The sequence below is a fragment of the Micromys minutus genome (genome assembly GCF_963924665.1).
Source record: "Micromys minutus genome assembly, chromosome: 2".
In the NCBI taxonomy this organism is placed as follows: Eukaryota; Metazoa; Chordata; class Mammalia; order Rodentia; family Muridae; genus Micromys; species Micromys minutus.
In genome coordinates this window covers 20,310,308-20,326,056 of record NC_137971.1, presented here as the reverse complement: position 1 = coordinate 20,326,056, position 15,749 = coordinate 20,310,308, and the positions used below count along the sequence as shown (strand labels likewise).

The window sequence follows — 15,749 nt, the reverse complement described above, 5'->3', positions numbered from 1 at the left end:
CTATGTACAAAGGTGATTTTATACTAACAGCTTCCCCAAAAGACACACTCTACACAGGGAAAGTGTGACACAAAATTTGTGGCTGCTGACTCCCGCTGGGAGTGAAATGCATCCACACACCACAGTGTACCCACACTTGCTGGTCTCACTGCCCCAGTTCTGTTAGTCAGCTAAAGGGCAGTGGTTCTTTATGTGGGCCTGGAAATACCAAAGCATCAAACTTACAAACTTGTAAATTCTTAGATCCCACCCCAGGTCCAAACATCACAGGAGGGATGTAGGACTCTGCATTTTCATGTCTTTAGGGGTTCTGACACAATTTGGGAAATGCCATTCTGGAGGAAAGGCAGGGCCAGTAAGAAGGGCGTGCAGGGCTGGAGAGATGGCTCAGTGGTTAAGAGCACTGGTTGCTCTTCCAGAGGTCCTGAGTTTAAGTCCCAGCAACCACATGGTGGCTCACAACCATCTGTAATGGGATCTGATGCCCTTTTCTGGTGTGTCTGAATAGAGCCACAGTATACTCATATGCATATATATCTATATCTATATCTATATCTATCTATCTATCTATCTATCTATCTATATCTATATCTATCTATCTATATATATATATAAAACGAAGAGTGTGCCTCCCTTGCCACAGATGCTCCTGCTGAGCAACACTGACAGGCTCACATACCCCTAAGGCGGTTCTGCAGGCTGCCGGCTTCTTCCCCACACTCAGGCAGACCTTTGAATGGGGCGCGTGAGCAGTGGAGCTTTCGAAGCAGGACTGTTCTGTGAAGGAGCCATCTCACTGTCCACCAAGAAGCTGCCTGTCACTCACAGTAGACTGACACTTGCTACCTTTTTTTTTCTGGTTACATTTCCACTTTTTTTTTCATACTTTAGAATCTGCCCCTACTCTCCCCCCCCCCCCAATTTCCTTATTTAGGTCAAATTCTTTTCTCCCCCTTAATACTTCTTCCCAGGGACCTTTCGTTTCTTAAAAAAAAAAAAAGTCAATGATACTCTGTCACTTGAAAGACGGAAAGTTGGTTATACTAACAGATCATAAAACTAGTTCCTGGGGTCACTTCCTCCAGCCTAAAAGGCCTAGTTCAATATGCCACAGACACTCCCTGAGAAGACTGGCTCAGCAGGGCTTTGTAAGGTCATATAGCAGGATGTAATTCTCACTCAAGAGCTGGCTCTTGAGCTCCCAAACTGACATTGATGTGGGAGGCAAGAGCTGGATGAAGCCACTACACTCTTGCTCTTCACTCCTGTTGGAATATTGAATTTCTGTTGTCTAAGCTTAGAAATGTCAAAACTGAGGGAGCAGATGAAGTTTCTCTCAGACTGTTCTTATACTCTCGGGGGGTTTACCCAAGCTGCTGAAGTCAGAGTTTCAAACTTCAGTGAAATGCCCCAGCACGGCTGAGCAATCCATACTGTTCTGTGTTTTCAACAGCAGTGCCCCTAAGTCTGGGGACCTTTGTCGCTGCTGTAAAATGCCACTAGGTAACTTTAAAAATGAAAGTTTTGTTAACCATCTCTTTACAGAAGACTCTTGGGTTGTCTGTACCAGAGCTTCTGAGACACATGGCCGAAGGGACACGGTTTCTAAGCAGACCACAATGAAACATGGTATCACAGTCAAATGCAGGATGGAGCGGACTGGACTCATGAGGCAGCCAATGCTCTAAGCATGCAGTACGCGTGTGCGCCAGCAGATCCCAGTCCCACAGCCAGGCATGCTTAACATATAGAGCACAGGACGTAGTGGGGCTCATGTCTAGTCACCAGCCACAAAGAGCCAAAGCAAGGCTAAGAAAGCCAGGATGACAGGCGCTGTTTGGAGAACTAAGTATATGCCAAAGGAAGGCAAATATTGCTTTGGGTCAAGCAGCAGTTGGCGGCGACCAAAACAGACCTCTAACCCAGATTTCCTTTTTGCAGTATCATCTATATTGAGGAGGTCCCCAAAGCGCTCATTAGTGATAAACTGATGATGAGTCGGGATGACACCTGTGTGGCGGCGAGCTGCAATATCGGCCTCTTCTTGCTCGCGCTTAAGTCGTCTCTGGTCCGCTAAAAGTTTCTGCCATGAAATTGCATAAGATGGACAGTGAATCATCTGGTCCAGCTTAATGGAAAATGGCCATAAAAGCAACTAAGGAAGAAGGTATCGGTGAACAAGGAGGAGACATTAAAGATCACTGTCAAAAGGACTTACGGACACAACTTCTATGTTCCCATGGTAACCATCCACTATGCACTTTGTAGGAAGCACTGTCCAGAAGGAAATGGGGATACTGGGATATGGGACACGTGATTCTACGTGACCTTTCTGTCTGGCTGACTACCCCTGGGCTCAGTCCAAAAAGCCCAGGACTTCTGGCAACAAAGGCCAGTTGACCCAAGGGTATAGCCTAGGCACTGTAATCATGTTTGGTTGGTAGCTGGCATTCCTACCTGCCTTAGGGCTTGTAAAGTGTTTCCAAGACAGGATGGGGCATGCTGTTTTCCCTGACTATACCATTGCTCTCAGACTATGGGTCTTGACTCTCTAGGTCATGTTTTTGTTTCTTTTTTTCAGCTATCCTGCCATGTTCTCCACATAGTTGAGCTGCCTCTTTCAGAGAATGTGACACTTTTCCCCCAGGACAGTCAACTCTCCCCTTGGGCCTAAGTTTCAGGATATGCAACAAAGGCTCTTCCGGTGGCTGACGGAGGGTCTTGTTTCTGCCCCTCTGACTTGCTTCTACATCAGGGAAATGAAGCTGAGTTTCAAGGACCCATATAGAATACAGTAGAGAAAATAACAGCATCTGGGGTTAGAAGAAACAGATACCCCTGTTTAAAAAATTAAAGGGTTGGTAGGGAGAGTGGGGGTGAGGGGTATGGGATGAGTGAGAAAAGAGGAAGTGGGGAAGGGATTTGATCCAAACATGTACATTTGCATAAAATTCTCAAACACTAAGTAAGATATGTCTTAAGAAGAAAATAACCATCAATTGCTATTCAAGACCTTTTCTATTAGTTCGTCTTGGTTTTCACCAAATACCATTCATGGCCTATTCCAATGGCCCGATAGAAAAGAATTTTAATTCACTTCCTTATTTCACTGCAATTTTCATTCCTGGGATTAATACTCCTTGTGGGAAAGCATTTATTAGAACTGGCGTTTCTTAACAAGCTCAGTTAAACCTAAATCTTCTTCCAGCAGACAACTAAGTGACTCATGTGACACTCCACTCTGAAGGACAATGGCCCTGTTTTCCTCTAGGGTCCACAAAAAAACAACTCAACAAATAACCAAGGGGCTTCCAGCACCCAGAAAACTATAACAAAGAGTAAACAAGATGAAAGTGCTTCTCTAAGCACAGTGCAGAAAAAGTGCTGTCCCTGGAAGGTGGAGCCTTAGTTTCTAGCCAAGCACTTTTGGGTGGCGTCCCTTTTCGAGCCATACCCTTGTTGAATAAAACAGGGGGTTGGCTTGGTGACCAGGAAATGCCCTTCAAGAACAGACGGGGTCTCCTTTTCTGAAAAAAACGCTATCATCAGCGTCAACGATAGTGAGCTGACATAAACTCCTTCCTGTACTGTTTCTACAGCCGTGGAGACAGACTCATGCTGGAGGCCCTGTTCAAAAGCACGGCTGCTCTGGCTAATAGTTCGTGAGTCATGGAACGAATATCAAATGGGAAAGGCTTAAACCTGAGGCAGTGAATCCACCAGGCCTGTGTTTTAGCCACATAAGCCCGCTCCCATGAGGAAAGATGAACCATTTCTCGCTCGAAGCATCACCAAGGATGCAGGCTTCTCTCAGTAAGTATGCAGCTTCCAATGGATTCCCTGCTAACCCACATTAGCACAACATCCTCTCTGTGAGACTCTCCCACCAAACCTTCCCTACTGAACACTAGCATTTTATTACTAAAATGGAATTTCATCTTTCCTCTCATGGCGGGCAAACTTGGTGTCTCTGACAGAAAACATACAGAAATGTCTAGAAGGAAATCTGCTCTGAGTCCTGATAAACACTCATCATTTGAGTTTCGGATTGGATTATTTAAACAATTCTGGGCCTGAAAACACCTCCCCTGGCTTCTGGTAGACAGCAGTTGTGCCTGGAGGGCAAGGAGAGGCATGTTTGTTTCCTACTGTTTGGCAGCAATGATTATAATTAGAGTCCTCAAAGTCAGCCTTGCCTTAAATCCTTAAGGAAACTCCACCTAAACTCTGGAACCACTCAAGCTAGATCAGCACAGAAAAGGACACGGGGAGAGTTGTGATATTTGAACATTCTTTCCCATTGCCAGCAGTTCCAAGTTATCCTTGTCTCTCTTAACAAGTGACAGGAAAGTGGACACTGAACTTATCTAATCTATGGGACCCCCTTTCCCGGGAATGTGCAGCCAGGGCATGTGCACTGTAATGCTCTGTCACAGAAGAAGGGAAAATTCTGCCTACCGAGCCAATATACGGGGTTCCCTTTTCCTATATCCCAGAACAGGCTCTATTCCAGGCCCTGACAGTCATCCCACATAGACACATTTCAGCAGCTCCAAGAAGATGCCCAGGCTCTGAAGTTCTTGGATGCAGTCCGCAAACACGCACATGGGCATCTCCCTTCTAAGTGAAAGCTGGCAGAACCACAAGCAACTTCTCACTGTTTATAAGCTGCAGAGTGACCCGTGCTTCGGCCTTCCATTTCTCCTACTACAATCCTCTCCAGTGCAACTAAGCTGCACGCCAATTATGAGTAGAGGAGAAATGGGAAGGTGGATTACCTTAAACACGGGCAGTACTGAGGAAGATGTGAAAAGCTTCCAAGTACTGAGGAAAAAGCTTCCAAGGCTATAATTACAGTTCAGGCTGTGTTTCCTCCCTGGGACAGGCTGGAGGGAGGGGCTCTGATACCCCAGTGGGTGTACAGAAATCAGTCAGTCCTGCTTTCTGGGAAAATAAACTACAGAGGAATAAACGGAGCTCAAAATCTTATAAAAAGCTGTTCATGAAAAGCTACCGTTACTTCTAGTCCCTGTACCCCACCACCCTTCTGAAAGATGTCCAGAGAGTTCAGTTTTGTTTTTGTTTTTTTCTCCCTGGACAAGAGCAATGAGGCTAAGACAGGAAGGAGAGTTACCTCTTTGTCATCATGCCGTCTCCGGATAAATTCTTCTGTGGACTCCAAGTAATCAGCTGGTATAAAATGTCTTGGTGACTCCGAATCTTCAAAACAATACAGTAGAGTTAAAACGAGCCAAGGCTTAGTGGGATGGCAGGTTTTTTTTCCTACTATCATGATCAAATTTATAAACAATGCTGATAAATACTCAATGACAAATTCTGAAGGGAAAAACCCCAAGCCCCCACCCCACCTGCTTTTTGGATTTACTTGCAAACTGGTCCGATACAAAGACAACTCACCAGAAGGCCAAAGGTGAGCAAAGAAAGGGACATCGTTTTAAGTGTCCCCACAAAGAGGCTCACAGGCTATAACAGGGACAGACCGTACACTCACATACACACGGGGCCACGGAGAGAGGCTGCCTCTCAAAAAACCACAGGGAGGCTGGGAATCAATGTGAACAGGGGTTTGAGAGTTCAAATGAACCCAGTTCTTGGGTATGAGCTAAACGGCCAATTTTTCTTTCGAAACAGTTTGGTTGGTTAGTCTAAATGAGGTGAGGGGTTTGTTTTTAAAGAAGTGCAGCCACTACAAGCCATGGTTAATTGCCAAGCAAAACAAACAGAAGCAAAAGACAAGGCAGAAGATGAAACCAGAAGCACACAGAGGGAGGGACAGAGCAGGCCAAGTGGAGACGGGGAGGTGAGACTGGTCAAACACACAAAATGCCACCTCCATGGGCCGCTGCCAGTTCGCTTTGTGGATTGTTGTTCCTGTCCAAGCCATGGTCTGAGCAGGGCACAGGGTTCCCGTTATTAATGGCCCTTGTGCAATCCTCCAGGCCTGCGGATCTGTCCAGAGGGGATTCTGAGTTGTGGCTAAGCCTTGCCATGGTGTGTCGGGAAGACAGGCGAGTGGGGACCAGGGGTTTCCCCGCAGAGTGGGGCTGGTCCTGAGGGCCCTGGCAGGGAAGGTCTGCCTTCTGGCCAGCAGGGCACCCTGAGGAGTCACTGGGGGGAGGCTGTTTGGGGTGCTGTTGAAGGGGCTTTTTCAATCGAAAAGGGAGGGGGCTCATCAGGTAGATGTTTCTGAGGAGGCTGTTCCTGTCCCCCCTGGAATCCGAGCGCCAGTCGGGCTGCCTGGAGGACTGCTGCTCGTGCTTCCGGATAGTGGTGAACCGGGTGTACGAAGCCGGGCAGGTGCCCTTGCACTTGTTGAGGCGATGTTTGGGGAAGTCTCCGTGAACACTGCCCCCGCTGCCCTCCCTGCTGTCATTAGAAACATTTGAGCAGTGGTCTAGCTCATCTGAGCAGATGGAAAGGGGCTCAGAGGGCACAAGGGTCCGGAAGCTCAAGGCATGGTCCGCCATATTGCTACATGTCGGGGACGCATAGACCCCTCCGGGGTCCAGCCCGTCCATCTCTCTGGGACGGAGCTTGGTAGACTCAAGGAGGGATTCCGCTGAACGAGCTGAGGTCAGGCCACTTCTAGAGAGCACAGGTGTCGGGGACTTGCTCAGCCTGCCAGAGAAGTCCAGGGATGGCATAGACCGGGACCGCTGAATGAGCTGCTCAAAGGCCGTGATACGGGAGGACACGGTGTGCTTGGGGATATGCTCTGAGCCCTCTTGGCTGGCGCCCAGCTCACCCCTGGCTAACGTCAGGTTGCTCCTTTCAAAGTGGGAGGCAAGATCTCGCACACTTGAGGAGGAGATGGAGCCTAAGGAGAGGCCAGCTCGGTTGATCTGGTGCATGTCTCGGTAGAACATGGAGAAATGCAGTCCAGCCTTCCTGGAGAGAGGGCAGGGCCTCCTGGAGTTGGTGCTGTACTCCTGTAGGCTCATGGTGCTACTGGACCTGCTGTCATAATCCCTCCGGGAGCGCATGAGCAGGTTCTCGATGCTGCCCCCAACTCGGAGTGGGAGGCCTCTTTTGGAATCATTCAAAGAAATGCAAAGGTTCTCACAGCTCTGGGCCTTCTCTGAGGGTAACAGGACACTCTTCTGTTCCTGCAAAAGAGCGCTGGGAGCCGAGAGCCTGGGTTTGAATTTAGAAGGAAGGATCTCCGAAATGCAGGCTTTCGCAGCCGACAGGGGTTTCTTGTGCTTACACCCGGGGCCTAAAGCATTGCTAGTGTGAAACGTTCGGCTATGAACTGATGATGAAGAAATCATGTGAGCATTCCCGCCTTTACGATCCACTGGTAAGCATGCAGAATAAAATAAACACACCCATTAGGTTAAAGCTGAAAGCTGCTTTTAAAGGGAGGGGGGAGGAGAAGTCACATGCTCATCTGTCATAAGGGCTTTAAAAAGTCTCCAACTGATTCCTCGAAGCAAAATAATTTGTGCTGCAAAGCAAGCGCAAAGATGCAACGAAAGAAATGGCCACCCTGCCAGTTAAGAAAGGCTGAGGCTCAGCTAACTTCTAAGAAAGGGGTATTAGAACAACAACAAAAAAAAAAGGAGAGAGATGTTTTAGAGAGAGCAAGGTTGTGGGTGGAGACCATTAAGACCAGAAAGAAAAATGGCCGGCAAGAAAATAGGTGAGGGGAACAAGGCCTGGACATGGCCCTGGAAAGGCAGAGCTTGGTCCCTGTGGCTGGAGGTCCACCCGCTGCCAACACTCAGGTTACAGGCATGTAGGAGACATGCCTGCAGTCTTCGGCTTGTCGGTTACCTTTAGTGGAAGCTGAGCTGGAGGGTCGCTTGAGCCCACTCAGGCCCTGAAGAGGAATGTCACCACCTTCCAAGACACTTTTATAAATCTGCCTCTCATTCTCCAAGCTAGCGAGACCCCCGGGGGTCCCATCTGATTCTCTCTTCACTGCATGGAAGTTGGAAGAGTATATACTATGAAGAAAGTAAGTTTAAAAGAGAAAAGGGGAGGGAGAGAAAGGTAGAGTTAGCTTGTTTAACATTCTTTTTCATAAACCTGTCTGTCACCAGCTGAGGAGAAGAAAACTGCTTTTCCTGGTAAAGACCTGAGAAAGCTCAGGGCTTGTTCATTTAGACTGGTGGTTCTCCAACCTGTAGGTCATAACCCCTTTGAGGCTCAAGAAAACTCTTCACAGGGGCCATCCATGTAAGACCATTGAAAAACACACATTTTTTTTTTACATTGAAATTTATAATAGTAGCAAAATTAGAGTTATGAAGTAGCAACAAAAATAATTTTATGGTTAGAGGTTACCACAATATGAGGAACTGTATTAAAGTGTATTAAACTGTGTTAAAGTGCATTCAGAAGGTTAAGAACAACTGATTTAGACATAGATTTCTGCAAACAGGCCTGGATCCACAGAAACACAATCTAAGCAAGAAAACTCCCACATTGCAATGAATGCATTTGTGCTTTAAAAAAAATAAGTAAGAACCTGGGATCCCAGCACCTGGGAGGCTGAGGCAGGAGTTAAGTTTGAAGCCACCCTGAGCTACACAGTGAGATCCTATCTTTAAACAAACACACAAACAAGCAAAAAAAAACTCTGGGTAGGATAATGGGGAGCCCAGTGGCTACATACAAGATGGTACATCCAGGGACAAGGACACAGGATACAGATCTGAGTGTGGCCGGCCAGCTAAAATACATGGCCTAGATTAGGTTTTTCTGGGTTACGTTGTGTGAGAACTTTGGCTGACAGAAACGCCAAAATCACCAGTAAAAAGAAGGACCCCAGCTATCTGTGGCCTCTAGGAAAATCAGCAACTGAGAAAATCCGAACTTGGAACTGTTTTGAGCCTTTGGCTTGGGTGATCTTCCTGCCTCAGACTCCTCAGTAGCTAGGACCAGTGGAATACACCACAATGGCCGACATTCACTCCTGTCAAAGCTGCTGGCAGAGTCGGATAGTATGTATCATAAACACACACCACTGCCCATTATGTGCTTTGTTTACTTTTAAAGTGTGAACTTTGTTTTTAAATGTATGTTATATATGTATACAAATGTTTTACTTGTATGTTATATGTATACAAATGTTTTACTTGTATATGTATACAAATGTTTTACTTGTATGTTATATGTATACAAATGTTTTACTTGCATGTATGTATGTGCACCACATGTATGCCTGGTACCCACAGTGGTCAGAAGAGGGTACTAGATCTTTAGGACCCTGTGTTATGAATGGTTGTGAACCATCATCTGGGTGCTGGGAACTGAACTTGGGTCCTCTAGAGAGGCTACAAGGATTTTTAATTGCTGAGCCTTCTCTCCAGCTCCTGTTTCATTTATGTTTTTAAAGATCTGTTTATTTTTATTTTATATGTATGTGTGTGTGCCTGCCTGCATGTGCCTGAATATGTGCCACACGGATGCTCACAGAAGAAGCCAGAAGAAGGCATTGGATTCCCTGGAGCTGAAGTTACAGGCAGTTGTGAGCTGCTAGTAGCCAACATGGGTCCTCTGCAAGAGCACTAAGAACTCCTAACCACTGAGCCATTTTTCTAGGTCTTCATTTATTTTATCTTCTTTGAAATCTAGGTATTCTTTTAAGTTACTATAAATTCTTTTTGGAATGAGGTAAGGCACAGGAAAAAAAAACCCACAAAGTATTTACTTAGTGAATTCTTCCCTTTGCATACCTGCTTTTCTGTGGTCTAACCTGCTGGAGCATCAACATGACACATATTCTGTCTCTTTCTCCCCCTCCCTCTACCCCATTACCCAGATGTCTGTCTCATAAAAACATATAGGCCTCTGCTATACCCTTTTGATCCAAATGAAATCAGTTTACTGTTTTCATCATAGATTTGAATTTTGAAGACCTATGACCTCATGGAATCCATTTACCCCCCTGTACTTTACTGTATCATCAAATACATAAAAACGTTAAAAGACTTGGAGGAGACACGTCAGCCACACCCAGGTTCTCCAGGGACCATAGAATGGAACTTTCGTCTCACACATATATCCATCTGTCTTCCTGTCAAACCACAGGTGGACCGGTCCATATCCCACAAGCCCTGCCCTTTATTTTATACAAAAACTCAGCCTCCGAGTTCCCATTATTACAGACAACAATAGGGAAAAAATCCTGATGACATAAAAGGCATTGTGCTTGCCTGCAGGTAATTCTCTCCCCACCCCACCCCCCCACCCCCCCACCCCCCCCCTCCCCGCTCACACACATCAGTTTTCAGATAAGAAGATAAAGCACTGATAGATTAGAGAGCCTGTCAAAGCAAGGCAGGGTCCGCAGAGCAGAACCAGAACCCTAGTCACACCACTGGATGCCATGTAGATCATATTCTCTGATGGTGTCTAGGAATATTTCCCTCTGGCCAATGAGGCAGTGGTTCCCAGGGTGCAGGAGTCAAGGGTATTAAAATTTCATGACATCATTACCACCAAGTGTTAACTGTCAGGACTCCAGGAGCAAGTGGTTCCAGAACCCAGGAATCAAGGAAGAAAGGACCCTTTGGTATGACAGTGTTGTCCCCACTGTTCAGGTGATAAGTGCCCCCAGAATTAGTAACATAGCCACCCCTCCCCACTAGCATGACCTCATGCTCACCATAGGCTAAGCTAAGGGCTCTGTTAGAACTATTTCAGGGGACCATGCTGAGGCTGTAGACCCCTCTTACTCTCTAGCATGGATGAAAGGAATTTTCCTTTCTCAGCTGAAATGGGGGTGGGAGGAGTCACTGGAACCCAAAGGATGAGAAAACCACATCTCAAGGCTAAGAAACATGCAAACAAAGAAAGTGCCAAGCAGCCTTCTGGGTTCATCTCTTACTTGAAGAAAACTCAGAGAATCAGGCTGGACTGACCTACTGACCTATTTCCCAAGGCTTTGCCTTGATTTTTAAGAGCCCATGGACTACACCACCCAAGAGGACACCCAATGAATGCTCTGAACGAATAAATGGCTACATTTTTCTAAATGTAAAAGTTGGCATATGGGTTGATAATTGATATGTCTTGATATATAAAACCATAAATTTAGAAATTCCTTTTTAAAAAAAAAAAAAAGTTAATTTAGAGATCCTGACTCCTTTTTAGATATAGCAAAGTCCTAGGAACTCTGTGCCCTTAAGAAGAGGCAGTCCCCACTCTGGACTCAGTTTCCTCGTTTGAACAATGGAACAAATGACCCGTCCTTAGGGGCTGCTGGTGATGTGTCTTTAAAAACGTGTGTCAAAGCTCTCGGATACTGCTCTTAAATGAGGTGCCTCAGTGTACCTCATTTATGGTATGTTTACACACACACACACACACACACACACACACACACACACATGTATATATGGGAAGTTCATCTAAATTGGCTTTAAAACTTTGGGTTTCCCAATTAAAAATCACTGTAACACCACAACACCCATTTCTTGGTCTGAAAACTGACCAAAGTGTGCCTGGAGGAACCATCCACACCTCCAGAGAAAAGGATTTGGCTTTCCTAGGCTCAGGGATCAGGCCTAAAGCGTTTGGGCCACAGGGTATGCTCATAAACACTCCACCCTCTCACCCCAAGATGCTGATTTAAAAAGAAGCCAGCTCCCATTAAAAATGGTGAACCCAGGGGGTGGTTCTATAGATACCACTTTCAAAACGGTGGCTGTTCATCTACATTGGCTTTTAAACTGTGGGTTTCCTAAGTGAACATCAGCATAACACCGCATTTTCTCCCTTTTGTACAACTCCCAATTGCAAAGCTATCCACAGGTAACTGTCCTTTGTCTTTGTCAGCCCCCAGTTAAGGGGACTGAGGACTTTGGTATGAGGGCCCTGCCAGGCCCTTGGTGTTGGTGGGTAACTTGGACAACTTCCACCCTGGCACCTGTGTTCTGAATCACTTCGGCCTCAGTCAGAGCATCAACCCACCTTCACTCTCTCATAGCTGCCTGGCCTTATCCAACTCAGCACTCCTCCACCCAGCCTGCCTGCTCTCTATGCCCCACCCATTTCTTCCTGCTTCCCACAGATCCAACAGCCAGTGCTCAGGAAACCTCTGGGAATGCAGTTGCTACAGCCAAATGTTTTCTTACTGATACCAAAGCTGACAAAAGAATGTTTTCCCCAGATGCTTGAGGTACACTGGGGCACCTCATTTAAGAGCAGTATCCAAGAGCTTCGACACACGTTTTTAAAGACACATCTCCAGCAGCCCCTAAGGATGGGTCATTTGTTTCATTGTTCAAAAGAGGAAACTGAGTCCAGAGTAGGGACTACCTTTGCTTAAGGGCACAGAGTTCCTAGGACTTTGCTAAATCTAAAAAGATCAGAGCTGAGAGAAGTCACACTGGCTCTTTGGATGAGAGAGATTGAGATACAACCAGAATTAGCAGCTACTGGCATTAAACAAAACCAGACAAGCTCAGCTCTGGGTCAAACTGAGCTAGCTAGGACACAGGGCAGAGAACTGAGCCTCTGTGAGAAGCAGAGCTGGCCAAGAGATTTCAACAAAACCGGAAAGATAAAGTGAGGGATCATACTGAGTCAGTGCTTCCATGTGTGCTAACAGAGGTCTGGGGGCAGTGGACAGGGTACTGAAAAGCCAGATTTCAACAAAGAACACACCAGCTGAGATGCACTCCAAGATGGGTTTTCTTGGCCTCAGTTTCTTTCATCTGCAACATTAACACTGGTGGCAAGACTATCTAGGAACTCTATCAGAAACCTGTATACCTTTCTGACTGTCTCCAAGCTGACTGCCAGCCATATCACCTGAATGCTCTCCAAACATCTCCATCCCAACACAACCCAAACCTAACCTGGCTCTGTACAGCCACCTGGCCTTACTCAAGCACAAAGCCAGAGCAATCAGTGTGCTTTCTCCCCTGGCCCCACTTCCTTGATAGTCTACAGCAATCCCTTTGCTCTGTCTACTCCCTAGTTGTCACTTCACTGTCACTTACCTAACATCCTGCAACAGGTGACCTCTCCCAGCCTCTACTCCCAACTCCCTGCAATCACTCTTGGCATTATATCTTACAAAGACATATGGCAATCCAACATGTGCAGATTTGCTAAACAAGAATTTGTTGAATGCCTTCTATGTGTCGATCGCTCTCATAGGTAGAAAGATTCAACAAGGGACATAGCTGACTGAAGTTTCTAGCCCAGGATGGCTTAGCAGTTAAGAGCATGCCCCCGCGTTTGCTGAAGATTTGAGTACAGCTCCCAGTACCTGAGGCAGCTCACAACTGCCCTAACTCCAGCTCCAGGGGACGAAACCTCTCGTCATCGCCAAGGACACTGAATTATCATGCACTGTCAGGCAGATATACACACATCTAGGTAATTTTAAAAAGTCTTACATCTTTCCTGTTCAAAATCAGTTGGCTACTTCAGGAAGAAAAGCAGGCAACTGCCATAAATGGAGCTCTGTAGGAAGTTCCATCTACAAGTTCCATCTTACAAGAACAAAAATTTATTTCTTTAACAATTATATAATACGCTCCTGTTACTCAGTTTTTTCGTTTCTTTTGCCTTCTTTTCTCTGGAGAACCGTCCTTGATCTCTCTTCCTCCATTCAGTGAGAGGAGCCCGCCCCCTTCTGGATCTCAGCATTACATATTCAAGTATGTATCATATTCAAATACACATCGAGCTGGATTCGTGTTACCACTAACAAATTGGCTTCACACTCTACAGTGAATCCAGCAGGTTGTTGGTTAATCTGCCTAAGCCTGGTGCCCTGTAAGGTTGTTAAACTAAAGCTGGTGGAATAAATGATCCTAAATCCAAATGCCTATGTGTATGCACACAGGGCTAGGGTATATTTTTAAGGGCTGGGGAATCTCCAATGTTTTATATTGTTCTTCAGGTTGTGTTTTGGTCTCAGATTAAGGAAACTGCTCTCTGTGCAGCTTTTCCTTGAGCGCCACTTGCTGGTTGAACAGAGTAACGCTCTTTTTGGTTAGGTGAGAACAGCTTTAGTATGTGGAAATGATAAACGATAGTTAGATGAAAATTACAAAGTTGAAGGTCTAGAGATAGGTGGAGAATAAAACATAAAACCAGACATACACTGTGCCAGTGACTCAAAATGCTAGTGCTGGGAAGACTTGTTTACATTGTATACAACAGCTCAAAATTAGCTTTATTATACTGCTGGCTACATTATTACTAGGTTTGAATCCTTATAGTTCAGATGAGGTTCCCCTACTGACACCTGGCCCAGAGTGTCATCCCTCCAACTCGGTAGAGCACTCACACATCAGCTATGGAACAGTGGGCAGAGCGCTGGGCTATTGTGCCCATCCTCACTTGTAAACTGGGATTGCTGGCAATACCTGCCCCTGGGATGCTCACAGAAATAAACGTGAAGAGGACCTGGTACACAGTAAGTGCTCAATAAACTTAAAAGTATGTCATTTGAGATCTGTGTTCTCAACTGATCACCACAGCAGTGATTTACTCTTCCCAACATTTTAAACCCTCTACCACTTTATCTTTCATTTACTATACTCATTTTGTGGGGGGTGATAGGGTCCCCCAGACAGTCAAGGGACAGTACCAAAATTCCTACCATGATAAGCAGCATAGTGCTGACAAAAGTAAGGCAGTCTTCTCTGTCTAGGCACTTCTGGGAGAAAGGATGAAAGAGCCAGAGGGAAAGCCAGGCAGCAGTGGTTAACACCAAACAATTGTGAAGCAAGACGGGCAGGGGGAGTCCTAGTTAAAATGCCCAGAGCAACGAAAACCTGCTGTACCTCAAATTTATCAGGTCTCCCTGGCACCCTGGAGGTGGGAGGCCTTGTCCTTGAGGAGTCTGTAATTGGCAGTTAGGGAAATATACACAAACAACTCAGAGGGTTGGCAGCAGATGCAGAGGCCAGATGAAGCATTAACTGAGCCTGGGCGTTAGAGAGTTCAGTCGGTACTTAATCATACAGCAGACGGGCTTGCTATACTACAGATCTCCCAAGGAAGAGAAAGGTAGCCCTGAAAAGAACTCAGCCAGGCCGGGAGCAAAGCTGCACGGGAAAGCCTTGGGAAGGACATTCTGGAGAGGGTTAGTTAGAGGAGAACATGGTTATGTAAAAAGTGGACTCTGCTCTGGGTAGAGACATACTGTGTCTCTCTATTCAATTGGGCAGGTTGGTGGCCTGGCTACGGGATCATCTGTAGTAAGGCATGTTCACCTTACGATTTCCCTTTCCAGAATTCCTTCCTCCAAGTGCATCCTTGGGGATCTACCTACCACAAGGTTCAGCTAGATCTGTAAGGCGTTCTGAAGCCTGACTTAGAAAGTTATAACTATTTTTTTTCCCTTTACTATATTTTTCTTTCAGCTGCTGGTCAGAACTTATGCTTTTAAACTCCCTAGCCAACTTAAACTCCCTAACTTCTTACTTTTTCAAAAGCTCCTGTGCTGGCTGCTGGCTGCCTGCTGCCAGGTGGCTGGCCTGTAACTGCCCATCTCAAGCAGCATGGCTTTTGTTCCTTCGCCTTCTTCCAGGCAGCTAGAGATTAACAGCCTGCCTGACCTGGGCTTCTCCTTTAATACTCTCCTAAGCTGTCCTCAGACTTCTAAAGGTACAGCCATTCTTAAACTCTTGTATTAATAAAATCGGGAACCAAGAGGGGACCCTACTTTCCAACATATCATATGGTAGTTCTGCTGGGACAACCAAGATTTCCATTTCTTGCCTTTTAATTTACTGTCAGAGAAAATAAACCCA

The 15,749-nt window shown here is 46.0% G+C and overlaps 1 protein-coding gene across 50 annotated transcripts in view; it reads right to left on the bottom strand.

Moving 5' to 3' along the window:
• The window catches only part of SORBS1 (sorbin and SH3 domain containing 1), a 217,814-nt gene that overhangs the window by 29,778 nt on the left and 172,287 nt on the right, over window positions 1–15,749 (bottom strand). For all 50 annotated transcript variants that reach the window (XM_080912808.1, XM_080912798.1, XM_080912804.1 and 47 more), the window contains 3 exons: window positions 7,798–7,970; window positions 5,135–5,220; window positions 1,916–2,083 (listed from right to left, as the gene is read on the bottom strand). In XM_080912808.1, coding sequence (XP_080768934.1) covers window positions 1,916–2,083; window positions 5,135–5,220; window positions 7,798–7,970 — 427 coding nt within the window. The remainder of the gene's footprint in view (window positions 1–1,915; window positions 2,084–5,134; window positions 5,221–7,797; window positions 7,971–15,749) is intronic.